The sequence below is a fragment of the Salmo salar genome, chromosome 01 (genome assembly GCF_965601325.2).
Source record: "Salmo salar chromosome 01, fSalSal1, whole genome shotgun sequence".
Classification (NCBI taxonomy): domain Eukaryota; kingdom Metazoa; phylum Chordata; class Actinopteri; order Salmoniformes; family Salmonidae; genus Salmo; species Salmo salar.
The window spans coordinates 151,448,092-151,475,428 of record NC_138291.1 but is presented as its reverse complement, the minus strand read 5'-3'; the positions used below and the strand labels follow the sequence as shown (position 1 = coordinate 151,475,428).

Sequence of the window (27,337 nt, the reverse complement as noted above, 5' to 3'; positions counted from 1 at the left end):
CAAACACAGACAGGGAAACCTTAAAAGCAGAAGAAAAGTGAAGCTACAGATACCACACAAGGAGATTTTACCCTTGTGGTACAGAGCTTGGATGACAATTTGAAGTTGTGTCAATCTTCACAGATGGTCTTTTGCTTTATTCAAATATGCAGACTTCAATAAGGAAGCACCATGTATTCACATATTGTGATCTGAAAAGAAAAAAAAAGGAATGTAATCTTACTGTATATGGATTACATAAGGATGTGAGTGGATGTTTGACAGTAATACTATACCATACTGTACCTGGTAAGAGTGAGGAGGAGAAAAGTGAACTCTCTGCCTCACGAAGCATACTTCCCCAAAGCAGCATCTGTTGGGAGGAACCCTACATAACCTTGGTCTTCTGTTGGGACTTAGCACTGAGGGAGACCATTACCTGGTCTGGAAATCAACCCCTAGTTTAGTCCCCTAGCCCCTAGTCTCATCCCCTAGCTGTGTTTCCATGTCTGAAGGAAGTGGATAGGTGTAAGCGATCTCCCCTAAGACCATTGGTAACCTACAGGAGGAAGTTTTCTGCAGAGCAGGGCACCAGGCACATTGTTAAAATCCTGCTCCATATATTAGGGCACATCAGCTACTGCTAGCTCCGACTCATATGTTCACAGCAGTGAATGAGATTAAATCTGACAGCTAAGATATGCTCAGATCACTGTTCATTTGCAGGTCATATAATTGTTGTATATTAAAGTGATTTTATAAAAGAGTTATAACATTGCCAATACATATACACTGATTTCCGGGGCATATGTTTACAAACAATTGTATTACGGTAATAATTGCATGAAGTCGATTTACAAATCCAAATGCAAATGCATGCACACAGGAGTGTGGTAAAGCGAGACCAATTTAAATATCAATGTTTGCCAAACACTATCATAAATCAGAAGCAATATTTAATATAAAACACTATTTGTGATCGCCCAGGGATAAATAATACAATTCCCTTCTATCTCCCACATTTCACTCTAGGCTATTGATGCAGGGGAGTGAGGAGGGGGACAGGGTATTGGGGTGGGATAGTGGTGGGGTTGGAATCTACACATCAAATATACTATAGGCGGGAATTTGGAGGACATAGCTAGAATGTGCATTACCATCATTCTAGAGAGAAATTATAAATATGTCTATAACTGGAGTGGATCCTTCAAGCCACAGAAAAACAAAGAACAACGTTGAGACTCTCTGTATTATTCAAGAAACAAAAGACCGAACAGCCTTGATGAGGATTAAAGCAACTTTGAAAAGATGACATACAGTAATACAAACAGTGTTTGGGAAATAAATGGATCATTTTCTTTGGTGTCTGTCTTTCAATCCTTAAATCCACGACAATTAATACACTAAAGGCAAATGTCAAGTGAAATATTAACTTCTCTTTTTGCCAACCGAAATCAACAATTCTTCATCTGCAGTTCAAACAGTCTCAAAATATGACATTGAAACTTAAGTTAATATACCATTTGATAACAGCTTAAATTGATTCACAACAAATTAGGTATGTGGTGTTCTTTTTCTGAATAATGACATTGTCTAGATAGACAGCGAAGCAACACTGCACCCTAAATTAATGTCACCCTTCAGGCAGTACAACATGTTTTCATCCAAATGAAAACACATTGGTTGTACTCTGTCACACCCAACAGATCAGTCTGTTGTATTCAAATGGCATCTACAGAGCAAAGCATGACCGATACCAGTCCTCACCGGCGGCCATCTTAGAGGAGATAACTTGCCCCGTCATCCCCCAGTGGCTCGCTGGTACACCCATTCTCACCGGATGAAAATGAATCTGTCAAAGTCAATTCTGGTTCTATCTCCACTTAAGAACATCCTGGTGACAAAGCAGGCCTGCTGATGCTGTGAGGGGGAACGGATGAGAATGTCTGCCAGGCTTCCCTCAGGCCCCTCCATACACTGCTGCTGGGACTACTGGGTGCTTAGGTTTCGGTTCAAAATTACCTTTATAACTTCATTATTATCAATAAGCTAACAATGGCATTATGTGCTAGTAGTAGTGGTATTAGTAGTAACAGTAGTAGTAGCAGTAGTAGTAGTGCTACTAGTAGTAGTGATAGTAGATTTAGAAGTGATGACAATATATACACTCACCGGCCAGTTTATTAGGTATATGGCCGTGGCTTGTTATATAACTGGCTTCTCAAACCAACGCAGACATTCTGGTTGTAACTGAATCTTGGTTAAAGAAGTCTATACCGGACTCTGATGTGTCTCTGACTGGTAATAATGTTTTTAGATCTGATAGAGTTGGCAGAGGACAGGGTGTCGCCATAGAGCAACTTAAATGTGTCTGTATCCATTACCACCTCTGTCCCTAAGCAATTTCAATGTCTAGTCCTAAATGTGGGCCTTGGTAATAGTGCCCATTTGACACTAGTGGGAATTTATCGCCCTCCCTTGGCCTCCCTATGTGCTCTTAAATTGTCTGACCTGCTGTCTAACTATGCTAAATTAAAATGATTCATATTGGGTGATCTTAATCTGGATTGGTTGATTCCAGTATCTGATGGGCTGAAAGACATTTGTACTGAGCTACGTAAATCTAACTCAGCTGATAGCTAAACCAACTCACCCCAACTTTAAACACACTGAAAAATCAACTGTCTTAGATATTACTCTAAAAAACCTCTCAAAAGTTTACAACCAATGGGACATTTCCCAATGATTTTAGTGACCATTGTCCCCTTGCCTGCATAAGAGATGTTAAGCTACCTAAATCTCGCTCATACATTACTACAAAGAGACATTTCTTTTAATTTAATGAGCAAATGTTTTTGTCTGAGCTGAGGTTGCGTGACTGGTGCATTGTGCCAAGTATCACTGATTCGGATCAGGCCCTTATTTGTTTTATTTCCCTGTTTAACTATTTTGCAGATAAACATGCTCCGCACAAACTGCTAAGGGTGAAATACAGATATAATCCTTGGTTCACGCATGAGTTGTCTGTGAAATTACAGGAAATTCATTTTGCTTGGGCTAAGGCTAGACTGAATGATTCTACGTTTGATTGGCAGTCCTTGAGATATCTGGTTAGAAAAGCAAAATCAACATATTTCATGAATTGTGTATAGCATAGTGGTGGTAATCCAGCTAATTTCTGGAAAGTGGTCAAATCTTTGAAGCAAAACTCCACCCCATCATTTCCCCAGCAGGTTCTGACAGCCTCTGGTCCCATACTAGACGACATGGAAATGTGTGGTGCTTTTAATGACAATTTGCTTTAGCTGGACACCTGTTTAAAGGATACTCTGAAAATTATCCTCATTCCACTAGAGGGTCCTCTAGTCACCTCAGAACAGATTGTAGAGAATGATGCACTAATAGAGTTAAAAAAGGTATTTTTATTTCAACTATTTGATGTCTGTGATGTACTAAGTGCTTTGCTAAAGATTGATGTTAAAAATCCATAGGGGTTAATTAACTTCTTACTGCAGCTGTCACGACTTCTGCCGAAGTCAATGCCCCTCCTTGTTCGGGTGGTGCTCGGCGGTTGACGTCACCGGTCTTCTAGCCATCATTGATCCATTTTTCATTTTCCATTGGTTTTGTCTCGTCTTCCTACACACCTGGTTCCAATCCCATTCATTACATGTTGTGTATTTAACCCTCTGTTTCCCCTCATGTCCTTGTCAGAGATTGTTTGTTGTTATGTGCTCGTGTATGTGTATTGGTGCGCGACGGGTTATTTTACCCATGTTATTTTATTTATGTACATTGGTTTTTGGAGTTTGTTTTATCTTAATTAAACTACTCCAGTTACACCAAGTTGGTTTCTCCTGCGCCTGACTTCCCTGCCACCTACACACACGACAATGACAGCAGCTCTCCACCCCACTTATTGCAGAACCTTTTACCTATATCTTTAATATGACAATTGTTTCTGGTTTAATCCATAAGACCTGGAAAGCGCCACACATCCTTCCCCTACACAAAGGAGGATTCAGATAACTACCGTCCAATCTCTATATTATCTTGCCTTTCCAAAGTTTTTGAATCTCTGGCCAACTGTCAGCAAATAACTTATATACAGTTGAAGCCGAAAGTTTAAATCCACTTAGGTTGGAGTCATTACAACTTGTTTTTCAACCACTCCACAAATTTATTGTTAACAGACTATAGTTTTGGCAAGTCGGTTAGGACATCTACTTTGTGCATGACACAAGTAATTTTTCCAACAATTGTTTACAGACAGATTATTTAATTTATAATTCACTGTATCACAATTCTAGTGGGTCAGAAGTTTACATACACTAAGTTGACTGTGCCTTTAAACAGCTTGGAAAATTCCAGAAAATGATGTCATGGCTTTAGATGCTTCTGATAGGCTAATTGACATCATTTGAGTCAATTGGAGGTGTACCTGTGGATGTATTTCAAGGCCTACCTTCAAACTCAGTGCCTTTTTGCTTGACATCATGGGAAAATAAAAAGAAATCAGCCAAGACCTCAGAAAAAAATTGTAGACCTCCACAAGTCTGGTTCATCCTTGGGAGAAATTTCCAAATGCCTGAAGGTACCACGTTCGTCTGTACAAACAATAGTACACAAGTATGAACACCATGGGACCACGCAGCTGTCATACCGCTCAGGAAGGAGACGCGTTCTGTCTCCTAGAGATGAACGTACTTTGGTGCGAAAAGTGCAAATCAATCCCAGAACAACAGCAAAGGACCTTGTGAACATGCTGGAGGAAACAGGTACAGAAGTATCTATATCAACAGTAAAACAAGTCCTATATCGACATAACCTGAAAGGCCGCTCAGCGAGGAAGAAGCCACTGCTCCAAAACCGCCATAAAAAAGCCAGACTACGGTTTGCAACTGCACATAGGGACAAAGATCGTACTTTTTGGAGAAATGTCCTCTGGTCTGATGAAACAAAAATAGAACTGTTTGGCCATAATGACCATTGTTATGTTAGGAGGAAAAAGGGGGAGGCTTGCAATCCGAAGAACACCATCCCAACTGTGAAACACTGGGGTGGCAGGGAGGCCTACAAACCTGACTCAGTTACACCAGCTCTGTCAGGCGGAATGGGCCAAAACTCACCTAACTTATTGTGGGAAGCTTGTGGAAGGCTACCCAAAACATTTGACCCAAGTTAAACAATTTAAAGGCAATGCTACCAAATACTCATTGAGTGTATGCAAACTTCTGACCCACTGGGAATGTGAAATAAAAGTTGAAATAAATCATTCTCTCAACTATTATTCTGGCATTTCACATTCTTAAAATGAAGTGGTAATCCTAACTGAACTAACTAAAGACAGGGAATGTTTACTAGGATTACATGTCAGGAATTGTGAAAAATGTAGTTTAAATGTATTTGGCTAAGGTGTATGTAAACTTCCAACTTCAACTGTATATACACACACATATATATTATTAAAAAATAAAGTTTATATATTTAAAACATACAATATACTTGCAGTGAAGCCGTTCAACAACTACATCACATTAGACATCTAACAACCTCCCATCCAGTTTGACACACAGAAGCAACCAGGGTCAACGACCTGCTCAAGGGCATGTCGACAGATCTCCCACCAGCCCTCCAGGATCCCCCCCACAGTTCCCCAAGAGCTGCCCCTCAACCATCCACCCCCCCCCCCCCGCGAGAGAATAGAAATAAATACAATAATTCCATTCCCCACTCCCAACGCACCATCAATCAACAAAATAAACAAAAGAGAATAAAGAGAAAGACAACAATGCAAAAAAAACTAAAAATACTTCAAGAACAACAAAAATCATAACAATAAGTCCAACTGAATATGTTTGAGTGCATGTATGGCACTATTTACATGTGTGTGTGTCCGTGTATGTGCACATGTGTGCATTAGAATGAGAGTGTGTGTATATTGCATGTGTACAAACACCTGCACTTCATCAGCCTCAGGCAAACCGGCATTAACTGTAAAAACACTGCCCCTCAGTGTCATTCAAACTTACTTTTCGTTATGTTTTATTTTGACCGTCATTCTATCCCCCGCCCAGCAACTCCACTCTCACTTGTCTCCAATTCCACACCCCAACCCTCAGCCCATCCCACCTATCTCTGCTGGCCACCCTCTTCGGATTTCTATGCACCATATATCTTTCAACTATGCTGTGATGTTTAACATACAATTTCAATCTATTTAATCAAATAGAATCCACAGATTGCGAGTTAAAGATAAATACTTTTACTAAGAGTATTAGCATATTAGTAATTGACTGACCCGGTCTCTCCAGATCTCCCAACAGTACTATTTCTAGGGTCAATCACTTTTTACTTCTCACTCTATTCTCACTCTATTCTTAATGTGCACCAATCCGTTTTTAGACCTGGACATAGCACAGTTTCAGCTGCTACACTTCTTTTAGATGTGTTCAATTGCTTAGATCATAAAAATAATAGTGTTATTTATAGACCTTTCCAAGGCCTTTGACACTGTCGACCATCATACTCTCATTCAAAGGTTGACTGAAATAGGCCTGGATCAGGCTTCTTGCAAGTGGTTTGCTGACGGTACTGTTAAGTATGCCAATGTTTCAGATGGACTACATATTTATTCATTGAATGGTTCTCCCATCGATCAGGTTCCTGCCTATAAATATCTTGGCTTTTGGAATGAAAAGGATTTTTAACGCTTAAAAAAAAATGTATGAGCTAGTTAAAAAACTGAGATTGAAAGATTTAAAGACTGTACAGTCAACTTTCCTGACAGTTCTTGACTATGGTAACACAGTTTACCAGAATGCAGCAGCCACTACTCTTAAACCTTTGGATGCAGTCTACCATAGCGCCTTTTGCTTTATCACAGGTGACAGTTTTAATACTCATTACTGCATCCTGTATCAAAAGGTTGAGTGGTACTCATTAATTTCCCGTAGATCACTTCACTATTCCCTTTTTGTTTACAAAGCTCTACTACATAAGCTTCCAACTTACCTAACATTGTTGTTGAAGTATAAAAACATGAGTTATCAAACCAGTTCACAGGTGTTGAGGTTCCTCGGGTCTCCACCGAATCAGGTAAATCCGCATTTAGTTTTAATGCGCCTCACTGCAATTTTCAGAGCTCATTACAATTAGATGTTCCAGTGCCGTTCGGGCAGTTTAGGGTGTTAACTGAGGACGTAGTAGCTGAGGACTGTAACTTTTTTCATAAGTGTTGTGTTTTGTATTGATTGCTGTTTTGTTTAACATTATATTGGTTGTTCTATTGTGACCAGGGCACCCCTTTGGAATGAGACGATGGTCTCAATGGGTTTTCCCTGAATAAATAAATGAAAAATAAAAATAATAAAGCAGGCAGACAGGCATTGAGGCATTCAGTTACTGTTCGATTGAATGTTAGAATGGGCAAAACAAATGACCTACAGTACCAGTCAAAAGTTTAAACACACCTACTCATTCAAGGGTTTTTCTTTATTTTTACGATTTTCTACATTGTAGAATAATAGTGAAGACATCAAAACTATGAAATAACACATATGGAATCATGTAGTAACCAAAAAAGTGTTAAACAAAGCAAAATATATTTGAGATTCTTCAAAGTAGGCACCCTTTGCCTTGATGACAGCTTTGCTCACTCTTGGCATTCTCTCAACCAGCTTCACCTGGAATGCTTTTCCAACAGTCTTGAAGGAGTTCCCATAAATGCTGAATACTTGCTGGCTGTTTTTCCTTCACTCTGTAGTCCAACTCCTCCCAAACCATCTCAATTGTGTTTTAGTCGGGTGATTGTAGAGGCCAGGTCATCTGATGCAGCACTCCATCACTCTCCTTCTTGATATACTCAAATCTAACTGCCTGTAGCTCAGGCCCTGAAGCAAGGATATGCATATTCTTGGTACCATTTGAAAGGAAACACTTTGAAGTTTGTGGAAATGTGAAAGGAATGTAGGAGAATATAACACAATAGATCTGGTAAACGATAATACAAAGAAAGAAACAACCCTTTTGTATTTTTTTGTACCATCATCTTTGAAATGCAAGAGAAATGCCATAATGTATTAATCCAGCCCAGGTGCAATATACATTTTGGCCACTAGATGGCAGCAGTGTATGTGCAAAGTTTTAGACTGATCCAATGAACCATTGTATTTCTGTTCAAAATGTTGTATCAAGGCTGCTCAAATATGCCTAATTTGTTGTAACGTTATTTCCATCAAATTGACTTGGCTGTGTGAGATGATGTGGTGCACATAAAAATAACTATTGTGGTGAAATTCCCACCTACTGTAAAGAAAATACAAGTTAAATGGGTTTCCATTGCATCTACAACTCTACTTATGGTTTTGTCACAAAAAAAATTGTATTGCGAATGCGCCCACTCTGGTTTTGGCACGGGTGCTCTAGCCAACAGTTCACAGATACAGTTCGGGTTTAGCCTACATTATGACATTATTATGGACAAAAGAGCAAGATAATTTGTATTTGTCAAAAGGCAGCCAAGCACTGGTCAACATATCACCAGAATAAGATCCTCAATAGTTATTGGAAAGGAGCATCAAGCTCATCACCATGCACTTTCACCACCCTGTGAAGTTCATCATAACTTATTTCATCTGTAGCCTAATAAACTGCATGCTTTCCAGAGTCATAGTGGGAGGACCACACAACATATCATCGCGTGACTCCAAGTTACCTTCGAAAGGATTGATATTATATCAATATATGTGCATAAAAGTGTAATTGATAATTACTTTTACAGACAAAAATATCCTACCTTGTCTAGTGCATTTTGTTTGGTCGACATTTGGAAAGTTCACCGACAAATGTTCTGTTTCCATCAGACCTGTCCTAACATTTTTAATCAAATGTACTTTTCCTCACATAAAAGGGTTGGATGAAAACCTGGTTAGTGACCTCGCATCACCTTGTATGCTTCTTTTATTCTTACTCCCTCCCAGATCTAAGTCCCTAAGAAATAGAAAGTAGATGCTTAGAGGAAAGCTGTGCTATTTAAATACCTTTGGCGGTAGCAATCATACACAGCAGGGGGAAATCTTTTGTTGTCCCGAAAAAAATCCATCACATTGAGGAGGATATAAGCATAGCACAAATTGCAAGAGTTATTCAGAATAAGTTATTGCTCAACCAATCTCCTTTTACCCAACTGAGAAAATTATGTTGACGCTTGAGGAAGAGAGGCCTTTTATACTCTTTCAGGTTCTTAGTCACTCACATTGTCAAGGTATTCTTGTCTTAGGGAGCAGAATGAAAAACATCAGAAAGCACATACGCACTGACGGAAAACAAATCAAATCAAAATCAAATGTTATTTGTCACATGTGCCGAATGCAACGGGTGTAGACTTTACAGTGAAATGTTTGAAATGTTTCCTTTCCAACGATGCAAAGTAAAAAATTATAATAAAAGCAAAAGTAAAAACACAAGATTGAGCTACAGTTAGGGCTGTTTCGGAGACCGTATTACCGCCACACTAGCGGTCACGAGTCATGAAGGCAGTCAAATTCCACGTGACCGTTTAGATATGGTAATTAGGCTTCTCCTAACTCTGATGCTGCTGATGGTCATTAGTAGCCTATCAAACTTGCTAACTGCTTGGTACTCAGCACTCTATTGTCACTCTAATCACTCTGACATCAATGCAAATGAATTCGATAATCTATTCAAACACTTCATGAGTGCCCCTGAGCTCATGTTGCGCAATATTTTTATAGGCTATGCAATTGAGTGATGGCCTCTATTAAAAAGAGGACGATCCCTTCAGCTTTCTATAGGCTATGCCTACTATATTTATTTCTCTACTTTCCTAATATTAAGCAAATATTAAGCACATTGCTTATCTTTACAACAGGAGTATAGTCTACTTGGCAGGCATGAAAATGAACCACAGGAAAAGCATCCTGCATTCGCTATTTAAGTGCAGAGATTACGTACTTTTTCCCCTGCCCCTGTTTCGAGACTGGTGCATGATAATGGTCCATTCTAAATCAAAATGAATTTCACACATTTATTATTTAGTATACATAAATACAAGATTAAATCAAGAATAGTCTGATGGGTAACAATATTAGCCTATCACTTTTGAATTTTATATTATCACCTGTGAATGATGCCCAGCTTAAGGCAAGAAACAATGCCTTTTTTGTGACATTTTCGATTCATAGTCGCACACCTCATGTAGCCTATCCAATACTAAAGTGGCCAAATAACTTCTTAAAATAAAGCACAATCTGCTTTACAACAGGTGCATTTGTGGTCACTTTTGATAATGGTGTTTTCCCGCTAATGAGAATTTCACGCTTAATGAGAGACTGATGAAGTGTGTACAGCCTGCGCAAAAAAACAAAGTAGAGCTCATGCCTTTCAAGCAACTTTCTTCAAATCATCATTAGAGTTGCATCATGCAGCCTTACAATGTATTAAAAATCTAAACATAGCCCAACGTTTGTTGAACAACTAAAGTTACATTAATAACTCTAAATTAAGCATATAGGAGTACCTATTTCTTTGTTAACCACTCAACACAGAATAGCCACATATGCGCATATCCTCAAATAATTTGGAGAAAATATCCTTTAAATTTTATTCAGCTTTGTTCAATTGTATTCTTCATACTATAAAATACTATAAAATAAGCAAATCTTATCTGCCTAATAAACTAGTGTAGCCCTCAGCCATATGGCATAGCCAGATCTTCATATCATGTTTCTTTAGACCTGTCTAAAATAAATAATGGATTTATTGTGAAGGTGTAAGCTATATTACATGGATTTATTAGACTTTTTCAAATGTAGATGTTCCAAAGGTCTGCATCAGTGGCTTGTATGTGTGGAAGCCAGGAGATGCTAAATGTGTTCATGTTAATTAACGGTCAATTATCGTGAGACCGACAGTTACTTGCTTTTATTTATTTGTTTTATTTATTTAACTTTTATTTTTTATTTAACCTTTATCTAACTAGGCAAATCAGTTAAGAACAAATTCTCATTTACAATGACGGCCTACTAAAAGGCAAAAGGCCTCCTGCGGGGACGGGGGCTGTCCTATATAAAAATATAGGACAAAACACACATCCCGACGAGACACCACAACACTACATAAATAGAAACCTAAGACAACAACATAGAATGGCAGCACCACATGACAACACAGCATGGTAGCAACACAACATGACAACAACATAGTAGCAACACAACATGGCAGCTACAGCACAACATGGTAGCAGCACAAAACATGGTACAAACATTATTGGGCACAGACAACAGCACAAAGGGCAAGAAGTAAAGGTTGACCGATTAATCGGCATGTTTTCATAACAATCGGTAATCGGCATTTTTGGACACCGATTATGGCCAATTACATTGCATTCCATGAGGAAACTGCGTGGCAGGCCGACCACCTGTTACGCGAGTGCAGCAAGGAGCCAAGGTAAGTTGCTAGCTAGCATTAAACTTATCTTATAAAAAAACAATCAATCTTCACATAATCACTAGTTAACTACACATGGTTGCTGATATTACTAGGTTAACTATCATGTCCTGCGTTGCATATAATCAATGCGGTGCCTATTAATTTATCATCGAATCACAGCCTACTTTGCCAAACGGGGGATGATTTAACAAAAGCACATTCGCGAAAAAACCACAATCATTGCACGAATGTACCTATCCATAAACATCAATGCCTTTCTTAAAATCAATACACAAGTATATATTTTTAAACCTGCATATTTAGTTAAAAGAAATTCATGTTAGCAGGCAATATTAACTAGGGAAATTGTGTCACTTCTCTTCTCGGAACGGTTCCGTATTTCACTGAAAGAATAAACGTATTGTTTTTCGAAATGACAGTTTCTGGATTTGACCATACTAATGACCAAAGGCTCGTATTTCTGTGTTTATTATATTATAATGAAGTCTATGATTTGATAGAGCAGTCTGACTGAGCGGTGTTAGGGGGCAGCAGGCTTTTAAGCATTCATTCAAACTTTACTGTGTTTGCCAGCAGCTCTTAGCAATGCTTGATTCACACGCTGTTCATGACTTCAAGCCTATCAACTCCTGAGATTAGGCTGGCAATACTAAAGTGCCTATTAGAACATCCAATAGTCAAAATGATATAGAGAGAAATAGTCGATGCGTCGATGCATAATTCCTATAATAGCTACAACCTAAAACTTCTTAACTGGAAATATTGAAGAACTGAGAATATTGAACCACCAGCTTTCATATGTTCTCCTGTTCTGAGCAAGGAACTTAAACATTAGCTTTTTTACATGGCACATATTGCACTTTTACTGTCTTCTCCAGCACTGTGTTTTTGCATTATTTAAACCAAATTGAGCATGTTTCATTATTTATTTGAGACTAAATATATTGTATTTATGTATTATATTAAGTTAAAATAAGTGTTCATTGTTCATTCAGTATTGTTGTAATTGTCATTATTACAAATATATATATAAAAATCTGCTGATTAATCAGTGTCGGCTTTTTTTGGTCCTCCAATAATCGGTATCGGTGTGGAAAAATCATAATCGGTCCACCTCTAGCAAGAAGGTAGAGACAACAATACATCATGCGACTGTCAGTAAGAGTGTCGATGATTGAGTCTTTGAATGAAGAGATGGAGATAAAACAGTCCAGTTTGAGTGTTTTTTACAGCTCGTTCCAGTCGCTAGCTGCAGTGAACTGAAAAGAGGAGCGACCCAGGGATGTGTGTGCTTTGGGGACCTTTAACAAAATGTGACTGGCAGAACAGGTGTTGTATGTGGAGGATGAGGGCTGCAGTAGGTATCTCAGATAGGGGGAGTGAGGGCTAAGAGGGTTTTATAAATAAGGATCAACCAGTGGGTCTTGCGACGGGTATACAGAGATGACCAGTTTACAGGAGTATAGAGTGCAGGGATGTGTCCAATAAGGAGCATTGGTGGCAAATCTGATGGCCGAATGGTAAAGAACATCTAGCCGCATGAGAGCGTCCTTACCTGCCGATCTATAAATTACGTCTCCCTAATCTAGCATGGGTAGGATGGTCATCTGAATCAGGGTTAGTTTGAAAACTGGGGTGAAAGATGAGCGATTACGATAGAGGAAACCAAGTCTAGATTTAACCTTAGCCTGCATCTTTGATATGTGCTGTGAGAAGGACAGTATACCGTCTAGCCATACTCCCAAGTACATTGTATGAGGTGACTACCTCAAGCTCTAAGTTAGTAATCACACCAGTGGGGAGAGGGGCATTCTTCTTACCAAACAACATTACCTTAGTTTTGGAGGTGTTCAGAACACGGTTAAGGCCAGAGAAAGCTTGTTGGACACTAAGAAAGCTTTGTTGTAGAGTGTTTAACACACAATACGGGGAGGGGCCAGCTGAGTATAAGACTGTATATAAATGGATGAGAGAGCTTCCTGCTTGAGCTATGTTGTTTATGTAAATTGAGAAGAGCGTGGGGCCTAGAATCGAGCCTTGGGGTACTCCCTTGGTGACAGGCTGAGACAGCAGATTTTCTAACTTTATACTCTTTGAGAGAAGTAGTTAGCAAGCCAGGCCAAAGACCCCTCAGAGACACCCATACTCCTTAGCCGACCCACAAAAATGAAATGGTCTACCATATCAAAAGCTTTGGCCAAGTCAATAAAAAATAGCGGCACAACATTGCTTACAATCAAGGACAATGGTGACATCATTTAGGACCTTTAAGGTTGCATTGAAACATCCATAACCTGAGCGGAAACCAGATTGCATACCAGAGAGAATATTATAGACATCAAGAAAGCCAGTCAGTTGATTATTGTAGTCAGTCAGTTGACTACAAGTTTTTCCAACACTTTTGATAAACAGGGCAAAATAGAAATTGTCCTATAACAGTTAGAATCAGCCTGATCTCCCCTATAAATAAAGGACACACTGTGGCTGCCTTCCAAGCAATGGGAACGTCCACAGAGTGTCACAACGTCTACTGAAGGTGGCTCCTCTTCCTGTTCAGGCGGCGCTCGGCGGTCGTCGTCGCCGGCCTACTAGCTGCCACCGATCCCCTTTTCATTTTCGTTTGGTGTTGTCTGTCTTGTGTTATCACCTGTTTTGAGTTGAGTTTGTTAGTGGGGTATTTAGTCTGCCTTTCTAGGTTTAGGTTTGTGCGGGATTGTTTGTGTTTCCTGTCGTGGGGTTTTGGGGATTGTTTTTCCTCTCGTGTATTTTGTTGAAAGGACGTTTATCCTGGGCTGTGTCCCGACTCTGTACTGGTGGATTTTGCCCAGTTGGGTTTCCTTGTTCCCTGCCTAGTATTTGGCATTTTTGGACTCGGTAACAAATAAACGTTCTACTACGTACCTTTGGTCTCCTGCGCCTGACTTCACCCCTTCTTCACTTCTAGTGCATCGTGACACAGAGAGGAGAGACAGGTTAAATATGTCAGTGATAGGCTTGGCAATGATAGGGGCAGCAACCTTAAAGAAGAAAGGGTCTAAACCTTCAGACCCAGATGTTTTTTTGGAGTCAAGTTTAAGGAGCTCCTCGGACTCAGTGACCGCTTGCAGGGAGAAACTTTGAAACGGGGCAGGGGGAAAAGAGGGAGGAGCATCAGAGCTAGTAATATTAGAAGGGGTGGCAGATTATGAAATGTTGCGCAGGCAGAGGCATGGCTGAGTCAAATAGGAATCCCGACTTAATGAAGTGGTGATTAAAGAGCTCAGCCATGTGCTCCTTGTCAGTAATAACCATATCATCAACATTAAGGGACATGGGCAACTGTTAGGAGGATGGTTTATTTTTCCAGGTCTTTAACCGTTTTCCAGAACTTCTTGGGGTTAGACCCACAGAGAGAGAACTGCTCTTTAAAGTAACTAATTTTGCCTTCCGGATAGCCTGACTGCACTTATTTCTTATTTGCCTGAAAGAGAGCCAGTCAGCCTGAGTATGCATGTGCCGAGATTTTCGCCAAATGAAATTCTTAAGGTGGAGTAACTCTGCCAGATCACGGTCGAACCAGGGGCTGCCAGATCACGGTCAAACCAGGGGCTGAACCTGTTTTTAATTCTCATTTTCTGGGGCTTGTTTGTTAACAATACCACTGAAAATATAAAAAAAGAAGGCCCAAGCTCTTCGACAGAGGCGATCAAGCTGATTCTATACAAATTTACAGAGGCCAGGTCATTAAAGATTTATAGCAAGTGTTTATTACAAATCAGGACAAGTCGTTTCACTGAGCAGCCATTACGAACACAGGCTGTAAAACAGTGATCACTAAGGTCATTACAGAAAACACCATACCTTTCAGGATTATTTGTGAGGATAACATCAAGGAGAGTAGCCTTTTCTGGGTGTTTGGAGTCATACCTTGTGGGATTGGTAATAATCTGAGAAAGATTTAGGGCGTCCCATTGTTTTAGGACATGGTCAAATGGTTTAAGCATGTCCCAGTTTAGGTCACCTAGCAGGACATATTCAGACTTAGTGTAAGGGGTCAGGAGAGAGTTTGGGCATTTAGGGTACAGGCCAGTGCTGACAAACATAGTTTGTCCCACAGTTGGGTAAACAAGCAAGTTCTTAGTCAACAAAGCACGCAGGAGTCATGAGGCAAATAGCATAAAGCACAATAAAAAATTATAACAACTTGGGGCTAGCCATTGTAAGTTCAGAGTCACTCGCTCCAACAGTGCGTGTGTGCTGGAGGCAAGTGAAAGCTCGGGAGAGACGGGGGAGTGTGGCGAGGATATCTGTACCAGACAGGGGGAGACAGGCCAGGGCTGATGGTGAATAGATTGCCAGGTGGAATCCAAGCAGCAGTGCAGCAGGCAACTGGAGTAGGTGTCACACCCACTTGGGAGAAGATATTTTTTTTTTCAGGAGGCATATTCCTTGTAGAAAATCCCACCTAGCTAGCTAACGTAGCTAGCAAGTCTCTGTCCACCATTTCTTCCCACATGGAAAAGGAGGTCGTTGCTTGACAATCACCGGCTGCCGAAATTTTGTGACCGGCACAGCCCTAGCTACAGTGCATTCAGAAGGTATTCACACCCCTTGACTTTTTACACATTTTGTTGTGCTACTAAGTGCGATTAAAATGGATTTAATTGTCAGTTTTTGACAACGATCTACACAAAATACTCTGTAATGTCAAAGTGGAAGAACAATTTACTACAAATAAGACACTAATATATCTTGATCAGATAATTATTCAACGCACTGAGTCAATGCGTGTTAGAATCACATTTTCCACACCTGGATTGTGCAACATTTGCCCATTATTCTTAAAAAATTCTTCAAGCTCTGTCAAATTGGTTGTTGATAATTGCTAGACAACCATTTTCAGGTCTTGCCATAGATTTTCAAGCAGATTTAAGTTCAAACTGTAACTCGGTCACTCAGGAACTTTTACTGTCTTATTGGCAAGCAACTCCAATGTAGATTTGGCCTTGTGTTTTAGGTTACTGTCCTGCTGAAAGACTAATTCATCTCTCAGTGTCTGCTGGAAAGCAGACTGAACCAGCTTTTCCTCTAGAATTTTGCCTGTGCTTAGCTCCATTCTAGAAATGTTTTATCCTGAAAAACTCCCCAGTCCTTAACTATTACAAGCATACCCATAACACGATGCGGCCACCACTATGCTTGAAAATATGGAGAGTGCTACTCAGTAATGTGTTATATTAGATTTGCCCCAAACTTAACACTTGGTATTCAGGACAAAAGGTTAATTGCTTTGCCACATTTTTTACAGTGTTACTTTAGTGCTTTATTGCAAACAAGATGCACAGGCTTTCTTTTTCACTCTGTCAATTAGGTTAGCATTGTGGAGTAACTACAATGTTGTGGATCCATCCTCAGTGTTCTCCTATCACAGCCATTAAACTCTAACTGTTTTAAAGTCACCCACAATGCTCATTATGAGCAGCATAAAATCTAGCGGGAAAATCTGACCCGACAGGGAAAATGAAAACCAATGAATATAGCGGTTCTCAGGCAGGCTAGAGGCACAATATTGTTACTGTTGCATCACATTGGATGACCACTAGCGACCTATTGCAGCTTTTGAACTTAAAAAAAGTTCCATATTGCAGTTTTAAAGATGGAACCAGTGCCACTGTCCGCCCCACGGCTGTTGTTATTGTTTTGGTTTTGTTGACGAAGCAGAGGTGGGGAGCATCACGCATCACAGGAGGTTGGTCGGGGTGGATGGGTAGGCGTATAGCAACATCCCACATCTAGCCACCCAAAGGTTGCGTGTTCAAATCTCACCACGGACAACTTTAGCATTTTAGCTAATTGGTAACTTTGCAACTACCTGTTACTTTTTAGCTACTTTGCAACTGCTAACCCTAACCTTCATACTTTTATTCTAACTCTTAACTTTAAACCTAACCTTAACCCCTAATCCCTAGTCTAGCCACCTAACTAATGTTAGCGTTAGCCACCTAGCTAACGTTAGCCACAAAAGAAATTGCAATTCATAACATATCGTACTAAATGGAGACAGATTTACATTTAGGTTGCAGCAACAGTTTCACCATTAAGGATTCCAGCTTTAAAGGAAAAAATAACATCATGACAGAAAACTATTAAGACAAAACACATATTTATCCAAGAGTTAATTGGGATGAAAAGAACACTGTGTCATAACTTTTCAACACCTACATACTGCTACATGCAACAAACAATAGGCTCTGGACAAAATTATGGACTTTCACACCTCAGCTTGGCTTTGCTATTGTGACATTTGAATAATAACTTATTATATACAATAACAGCCATCCTAGTTTACCCTTTTGAGTTAGTTTGTTATGAAATTAATCTAGGAGAGAGTCCCCTTGATCACAGTCATTCAGAACAAAAAAGATTTGACATTTGTCAATGGTGACTCTCTCCTCTGCTTGGACTAATACAGTCATACACACAATATTTATAGAGTGGGAGAAAGCTGTTCAGACTGTGTGGGTTATCCTATGATCATAATTGGAAGAGATGAGAGCAGCCATATAATCCATAGAACAATTCAGTCAGATCGATGAGAGTCAGGAGAAGCAGATTGGGTTGACCTGATGGCGGAAACAAATCTTCTGGACTGCTTAGACTAGCATTATCATCCCTGTTATCATCACTGGACAGCGCTCATCAACAGTGCTTGATTGAAAGGCACTTTCTTGGCTTGTTACAAGTCAGAGAATGGGTAGAGCAGTGAATAAGAGTAAGTGTGTGTATATGTGTGTGTGTAAGTGTGTGCGCGCACGTGTGTGTGTGTGAGCAACAGTGTGTGCACGTGCATCTGTATGCGTGCATGTTGGTGTGTGTGTGCTTCAGACAGGCAGACAGTCCCTGCCTCGTTGTCTTTGATTATGGCAGTGTCCCCCTGCAGCTAACATTTGTCTTTGCTATCAGCCAGACACTGGGGCTTTGAGAGGGCTGACAGTGCTGTCTGTCTCAACACTCATCCTCTAATGGAGAAACTTCATCGCTGTGCTGTGTTAGAGCTGCAAATAAGATTGTCCACCGTGTAGATATCTCACTCACCAGTACTGATAAAAGAAAACACTGCTTTTACTCATGTTGACACTTATTCTGAAATTTCTCTCTGGAATACATCCTGTGAATTCGAACCGCCAAGATCTCATTGGGATTCTTATTGTGTAGTGGGACTGATGAGAACAAATGTCCCAAGGATCCAACTTGGATGCATTGTTTTTGGTAGTTTATATGCTGACTTCAACCATACAAAAGAGGACAAAACTTACACAAAGGGTCCATAGAGTTACTTAACCAGCAAAAAAGTCTGGGCACCAGCCTGTTTCTGCTTTAGCCTAATTCGTTATCGCTGTCATGCCACCCTGTCTAAAAACCAAGTGGTGTAAAGTACAGGTCAAAATAGTCAAAGCAACATGCCACCAAGAGTCAACCCAATACCACTACAGGTGCCACAACATTTTTAGGAAAGTTCCTGCCCCCTAGCTGTATCCAAAAAGCGACAAGCCAAAGCCAGATGTCACAAAGTGATATGGCTTGGATAACATCCCCTGTGAAGGTACCACAGGTACACAACAGTAATATGGATGACATATCCTCCTCTGGGGGAGAACTTACCGGAAGGTCATCTGGAAGACCTGTCCCAGGTTGACTTGCTGGCTCTTGTTGTTGTAGCCATGCAGCATCTCCCCAAACAGGGTGTCATTGAAACGAATGTCCTGCCTCTGGCACTTTGGCCCCTCACAGTTCTCTGTCTGGAGGAGACAGGAGCGACCGTCGGCCCCCAGCTTGTACTCCTGCACACACCTGGGTTGGGGAGTGTGGTTTATGTGTAACAAGCACATAATGCAGAGGCAGAGATATTAGTATTATGGACTCTACTCACGCACACACAAAATATCCTAATTTCCCAGTAGAGAACCGGTACCGAGCTCAAAGAACTAACAGATTGCAGAAGTATGTATTGTTAGCTGTCTAATATTTCAAATGAAAGCCATTGTGTAAGCACATCAAACATTTAAACCCAGACTTGTCTGCGTTAAAGGAAGACTGTGGTTGGATTTGCACATTAAGCGTTGTCTACTTCAGAAATGGCTGTGATCCACAAAGCACACATTTACTTAATGCTAATGAAACGAACATAGACACACTGGCAGACTCGTGAAGTAGCCTACAGTAGAATTCCATATCAACGTTCTATACTGTAGACCATTCATAAACTGCCAGTTAAGAGGTGAACATGAGAATCAATCTCACAGTTCACATGTATAAATGAGGATCACTCTCACAGTTGTTTCTAACAGTATTTTTTGCCCATCCATTTCAGTGAAAGGCTATAGCTGTCTTTCTACCATCTTAGAGTTCAATAGCAGCTGATTTAGACAACCTATTGCAAAGAGCTGCTCTTATGCTCTATTTGTGTTATCAACAATGGCCTAATTCTCACCCAGAACATATTGTTGGACCCAGGTTGCCCAGGAAAGAAGACATTTTAAAGGGGCTTCTTCCCTGATGCTGTATGTGTCCTGCCACTGGCTGACTCACCCACAGAACATGAGGATGTTGCTGGAGCTGGGGTTGTCTGGTAGGGGCACCAGCTGTTGGAGACACAGCTGCTCACAGCCCCCATTGAAGCCGTCCGTGCAGTCCGTGCCCTTTGAGTAGTCATAGCAACCCGAGCCATCCTTCATCGGCCGAAGCCCGTCGGGACACTGGAGGGGCAAGAGAGATGCACAGGAGAGGGAGAGAAACAGAGAGAGAGGGAGAGAGAAAGAGAGGGAGAGAGAGAGAAACAGAGAGAGGGAGAGAGGGAGAGGGAGAGAGGGAGAGAGGGAGAGGGAGAGAGCGCGAGAGAGAGCGAGAGAGCGCGAGAGAGAGAGCAAGAGAGCGCGAGAGAGAGAGCGAGAGAGAGAGCGAGAGAGAGCGAGAGAGAGCGAGAGAGAGAGAGAGAGAGAGAGAGGTCAACATACACTGTAAATATAAAAGTATGTGAACACCCCTTCAAATTAGTGGATTCTGCTATTTCAGCAACACCCTTTGCTGACAGGTGTATAAAATTGAGGACACCGCCATACAATCTCCATAGACAAACATAGACAGTAGAATGGCCTTACTGAAGAGCTCAGTGACTTTGAACGTGGCATCGTCATAGGATGCCACCTTTCCAACAAGTCAGTTCGTCACATTTCTGCACTGATAGAGCTGCCCTGGTCAACTGTAAGTGCTGTTATTGTGAAGTGGAAATGTCTAGGAGCAACAATGGCTCAGCCGCGAAATGGTAGTCAACACAAGCTCACAGAACGGGACCCCAAGTGCTGAAGCGCGTAGCGTGTAAAAATTGTCTGTCCTCAGTTGCAATACTCACTTCCGAGTTCCAAACTGCCTCTGGAAGCGTCGCCAGCACAATATCTGCTCATCGGTAGAAATGGGTTTCCATGGCTGAGCAGCCACACACAAGCTTAAGATCACCATGAGCAATGCCAAGCATCGGCTGGAGTGGTGTAAAGCTCGCCGCCATTGGACTCTGGAGCAGTGGAAATGCGTTCTCTGTAGTGATGAATCACGCTTCACCATCTGGCAGTCCCACAGACAAATCTGGGTTTGGCGGATGCCAGATAAATGCTACCTGCCCCAATGAATAGTGCCAACTGTAAAGTTTGGTGGAGGAGGACTAATGTTCTGGGGCTGTTTTTCATGGTTCGGGCCCCTTAGTTCCAGTGAAGGGAAATCTTAACGCTTGCACAGAGCCCTGACCTCAACCCCATCAAACACCTTTGGGATCAATTGGAATGCCGACTGCGAGCCAGGCCTAATCGCCCAACATCAGTGCCCGACCTCACTAATGCTCATGGCTGAATGGAAGCAAGTCCCTGCAGAAATGTTCCAACATCTAGTGGAAAGCCTTCCCAGAAGAGTGGAGGCTATTATAGCAGCAGAGAAGGGACCAACACCATATTAATGCCCATGATTTTGGAATAAGATGTTCGACAAGCAGGTGTCCACATACTTTTGGTCATGTAGTGTATTTATTCAGATCAGGACCCAGCAATTACCAGGAGACAGACAGCGAGATGGTCTGCTTTAATTAACAAAAATTAGGAAAGTGATGAAGAACTCCATCTCCCAGGGTTCCCCTCAAGAGTCAGTGGGGATTTGATGAAGTGTTGATTGGCTAATCAGGGAAAGCAATCAGAACAGAGCTCTCCAAATTAATCTCAACCACATGGATAAACTGCAAGTCAATTATAGAGACTCTCACTTGGATAAGGAATATTGCATACAGCACAAGAGTGCAGCATAAGTGCATACACCACTTCAAAATACCATTCAAATCAGCAAATGGTAGTACTTAGATATAATCCCCCAAAATTGGCCTGATAAAAAGTGACTTATTTAAAATGACTTGAGGCCTATATGGTGTGTGTTTACTCCAGATTAGTAGAGTGATTTGAAAGCTCTGCTAGAGCAGAGCAGAGTTTAGGGAGTTAGTACTGTGATAACCTGACAGTGCTGCTATCACACAGCGGTACTACCAGACAGTCTCTGACATTTTAGTAATTAGATGACTGCACAATCCAACTGCTGACAAGCTTTCAGAAGTAGGTTTGTCCTAAACGTAGCAGTCATTTCTTGCATGTTTTAACCCACTGCCAATTGCACCTGTTTAGTGTAGGCCTACATTCATGGTGTGATTACACAACAAAAAGGGACAGAACAATAGGTTGTCTGCTATTTTATGTGATTTTGACAGGACCACCATCGTTTTATGTAATCCAAAACCAAATCTGATGCAACACCTACTGTACACACTCACAAATAAAACCCCTTTTCAAATCTTAAAAAACACACTGAATATGCATGGACATTTGTATTAGTGCATGCAAACACCCCAAATACCTCTTATTTGATGAAAATCTAAACAACCCAGTAATATCTCTGCTCTGCGATTGTAGTGGCGGATGTTATTGTTGTTGGGACATATCTGGGGTTTATCTTATTTGGATGATGGGCAGCCATAATAACAGCAGAGTGATGTTGATGTCAAACATAATACCAGCTGACAGATAATTCGATCCTGATGGATGGCTAGATGTCTGGGAGGCCAGAGTGGAGTGTCACCCCTGGGAATTGTGGGATAGCATTCAGAGTGTGACATCACCCTTTCACTGACATCTCATGGCTGCTAAGTGGCCGAAAGACTGAACATGGGAGGAGATACCATAGGCCTAGGCTATATGGCCAGCTCTGATAAAAAGAGGCATTTTACATATTGTATGATTTCAGTATAGAGTAGTGTAGAGTTTAATATAGAGCCTTAAAATGACATGTATCTCATTGAAATTGGTCAATTTCAGGGAGTGAGATATTTTTGAACTACCTATTTCAGGAAGTGTGCTTAATCTTTCTCAAAGCCCCTTTTATGTCGAAAGCCTTGTGATGATTGCTCACAGCTATCTGCAATAAGGCCATGCTAAAGAGACATTTAGTGTAGCAGTATAACTGTATTGCAGATAAAGTAGCTATGGTGTGTTCCTGTGATAAGAAGACTGTAGACTGATAAGATCCAAGGCTGATAAACACATCCTCCGGGTTTGTTGGAAAAGTGCACTGAATCCTGGTGTGCAAGGGCAATGAGTTCATACTGTATCAGGCTAACATTAACCCTGTGACATCACACACACACACCACAGTCCAATGCAGCTAAACCAATCAATACTGTACTGCTCCCATGGGTGTCTGTCATTCACAGTATCATTCTGGAACTTGACTGTTAGAACTTGTCGTTATGGCGTCTATACAGTAATATATTGCTCATAACATCATGCAGGCTTCTTCATCTTCTCATTGGCACATGGGTCTGATCAGAATCTATCATTTCCATGCCACCAGGATCTTATTATCTAGCCTGTTCCACGTCTCTTTCGTATCGTCTGAGATTCCCAAAGATTGGAAAGCTGCCGCGGTCATCCCCCTCTTCAAAGGGGGTGACACTCTAGACCCAAACTGCTACAGACCTATATCTACCCTACTCTGTCATTCTAAGGTCTTCGAAAGCCAAGTTAACAAACCGATTACCGACCATTTAGAATCCCACCGTACCTTCTCCGCTATGCAATCTGGTTTCAGAACTGGTCATGGGTGCACCTCAGCCACGCTCAAGGTCCTAAACGACATCATAACCGCCATCGATAAGAGACATTACTGTGCAGCCGTATTCATCGACCTGTCCAAGGCTTTCGACTCTGTCAATCACCACATTCTTATTGGCAGACTCGACAGCCTTGGTTTCTCAAATGATTGCCTCGCCTTGTTTACCAACTACTTCTCTGATAGAGTTCAGTGTGTCAAATCGTAGGGCCTGTTGTCCGGACCTTTGGCAGTCTCTATGGGTGTGCCACAGGGTTCAATTCTCGGGCCGACTCTCTTCTCTGTATACATCAATGATGTTGCTCTTGCTGCTGGTGATTCTCTGATCCACCTCTACGCAGACGACACCATTCTGTATACTTCTGGCCCCTCTTTGGACACTGTGTTAACTAACCTCCAGACGAGCTTCAATGCCATACAACTCTCCTTCCGTGGCCTCCCACTGCTCTTAAATGCAAGTAAAACTAAATGCATGCTATTCAATCGATCACTGCCTGCACCTGCTCGCCCGTCCAGCATCACTACTCTGGATGGCTCTGACTTAGAATACGTGGACAACTACAAATACCTAGGTGTCTGGTTAGACTGTAAACTCTCCTTCCAGACTCACATTAAGCATCTCCAATCCAAAATTAAATCTAGAATTGGCTTGCTGTAACGCAACAAAGCATCCTTCACTCATGCTGCCAAACATACCCTCGTAAAACTGACCATCCTACCGATCCTCGACTTCGGTGATGTCATCTATAAAATAGCCTCCAACACTCTACTCAACAAACTGGATGCAGTCTATCACAGTGCCATCCGTTTTGTCACCAAAGCCCCATACACTACCCACCATTGCGACCTGTACGCTCTCGTTGGTTGGCCCTCGTTTCATACTCGTTGCCAAACCCACTGGCTACAGGTTATCTACAAGTCTCTGCTAGGTAAAGCCCCACCTTATCTCAGCTCACTGGTCACCTTAGCAGCACCCACTCGTAGCACGTGCTCCAGCAGGTATATCTCACTGGTCACTCCAAAAGCCAATTCCTCCTTTGGTCGTCTTTCCTTCCAGATCTCTGCTGCCAATGACTAGAACGAACTGCAAAAATCTCTGAAGCTGGAGACTCATATCTCCCTCACTAGCTTTAAGCACCAGCTGTCAGAGCAGCTCACAGATCACTGCACCTGTACATAGCCCATCTGTAAACAGCCCATCTATCTACCTACCCATCCCCATACTGTATTTATTTATTTATTTATCTTGCTCCTTTGCACCCCAGTATCTCTACTTGCACATTCATCTTCTGCACATCTACCATTACAGTGTTTAATTACTATATTGTAATTACTTTGCCACCATGGCCTATTTATTGCCTTAACTTACCTCATTTGCACTCACTGTATATAGACTTTTTGTTGTCTTTTGTTCTACTGTATTATTGACTGTATGTTTTGTTTATTCCATGTGTAACTCTGTGTTGTTGTATGTGTCGAATTGCTATGCTTTATCTTGGCCAGGTCGCAGTTGCAAATGAGAACTTGTTCTCAACTAGCCTACCTGGTTAAATAAAGGTGAAAAATAAAAATAAAATAAAAAATAATAACAAAATTGCTCCTCACTAAGATCGAACAGCACCTCAACTTCACTACAGGTTCTATAGGGATACAATCAGACCTTATCTTACCACGGTTCCGTCCATAACATTCCTATAGAGGATTACACGCACCCGTGCACTGCTGCTCAGCTAATCGATACCGGGTCTCATCTGTGACTCCCGTGCACTGTATGGCGATGCAGAGTGGAGAAGGGGGGGGACAAGAAATGAAGCACTCAGATGGTGTAGAAAGAGATGGGTGAGGAGGAGGAGAAGTGTTGGAGGGGAGGATAGAAGAGGGTAGAGGGAGAGCTGACTCACTCACACTGGAGAGCCTTAGAAGTGCTGTTATACGAGCCTGTCAGGCTGCGATATTGATCAGCATTGGAGTATGGGCAATAGACACGGTGTCGATGAGGCAGATTAAGAAAACAAATAAAATGAGGCAGTTTAAGAAAACAAATAAAACATGGCAAAACAATTACCCAGCATTCCTAAACGGCAACAGTAAACGCCCAATGGCTGCTCCATAAATGACGGCACAGCGCTATATCCTGATCTATCATGAGGCCAAAGGGGATAAATATGGGAACTTAGAGAACACACACACACACGCCTCCGAGGCCCAATACACCACATCACGTGACTGTAAGCCATTCATTTTTTTCTAATCATCTTTCAACACCCCAAGTTTTAATCAGGCTCTGTGCAATTTACTAAGATCCTTTTTCTTAATGACTGGGGCCTAGGATGACAGACACATTAAAATGCTTTATTTTTTAAGTTACATCTTAGCACCCAGCATATGAAGTAATGGTCAGGAAGGTGATAGCTGTTGTTGACCCCCATATGTCACCATATACCATATGGTGAGAAAGGAGCTTGGTGGAAACACCAGGGAATTAGCAATGATAGGGCAAGATAGAGGAAATACAGGAGATAACTAGTGGGTTGATAATGAATGGCGATGTACTAGGATGTTTAAGTAACAGAAACCAGGTAGACTATACTTTGAGAACAATACAGGACACACACTTCTTTATTGTAAGGGTACTAACAGGGTGAATCATATTGTCTGATGATAGACATCAAAATGTGTATTTATTTGACAGCTTGATCAGATTTGGAGGTGAAAGAGATGTATGCCCATGGAAATCCATAGGAGAGTGCCAAGAGTGCCAAAAAACGGATGAGAAACGATCCCCTCAGAGGGACGTGAAGTCTCTTCCAGCTGTTTTGTTGTCTATTTTAATTTCTGCAATGCTTAATTTCATAGTGAAATGACACAGCTGTATTTAGCTAAGGAACGGTGTCTACCAAAGGCAGTGATGACTACAGGGATTTAGACTGTACTGTCTTGTTTTGGTATATTTCATCTCTTGGTGTCGTCAGGTTTCTCAAAAACTGCTAAGCCTTTTTCTGGAATTAAATATTCATTGGATTTGTCCACAACTGTCCATGTGTAATGCCAGATGGTCAAGTAGCAATGCCTCACACACACACACACACACACACACGCGCGCATGCTCACGCAGAAAGACACACGCGTGAACACACACCCGCAGAACAGAGAGCTATAGGACAAGAAGGGAGAAATTGTGGCTAGAGCTCAATTCAATAAAGGATGCTTTGTTATTCTCCCTCCATCTTCATCTAGTCCCAACAGATAGGAGATAATATCAGGGTTCTAAGTACAATAATGTTGCTCCCGCATTCATTAAACTATTAGAGGGGAATGAAATTGAAACAGCAATCTTTCGCAGGATATCTAACCCAGCACTGCTCTGCCAGTTGGGAATAAAGTCACTGGATTTAATACTTTTTCTATCGCTTTAATGTGCAGTCGGGCTGTGACTGAGCCAAATTGAATTGCTTCTCTTCTTTTTTTTTTACCCTGACACGATATTATCAGTGAACACATAAAACACAGCCCAGCAGGGGATGAAAGATCTGCCTTGACTCCTTGATTATACTGTGATTATGATATCAAACAAAAGCACTGATTCAATTGTCATTCTTACTGTGTGGCGACCCTTGATTAATCAATGTGTTTACATGCTATTGCGATGCATCCTTTTTTTATTTCAGGGATCAGGGAGGTTAAATGATGTGTGTGGCCTTCCTTTTTCAAAATA

The 27,337-nt window shown here is 41.3% G+C and overlaps 1 protein-coding gene across 1 annotated transcript in view; it reads right to left on the bottom strand.

The window, feature by feature from the left end:
* The window catches only part of LOC106565912 (astrotactin-2), a 449,250-nt gene that overhangs the window by 143,761 nt on the left and 278,152 nt on the right, over positions 1 to 27,337 (bottom strand). The window contains exons 12-13 of the mRNA XM_014133602.3: positions 20,020 to 20,186; positions 19,093 to 19,281 (exon numbers count right to left, since the gene is read on the bottom strand). Of these exons, the coding sequence (XP_013989077.2) occupies positions 19,093 to 19,281; positions 20,020 to 20,186 (356 nt within the window). The remainder of the gene's footprint in view (positions 1 to 19,092; positions 19,282 to 20,019; positions 20,187 to 27,337) is intronic.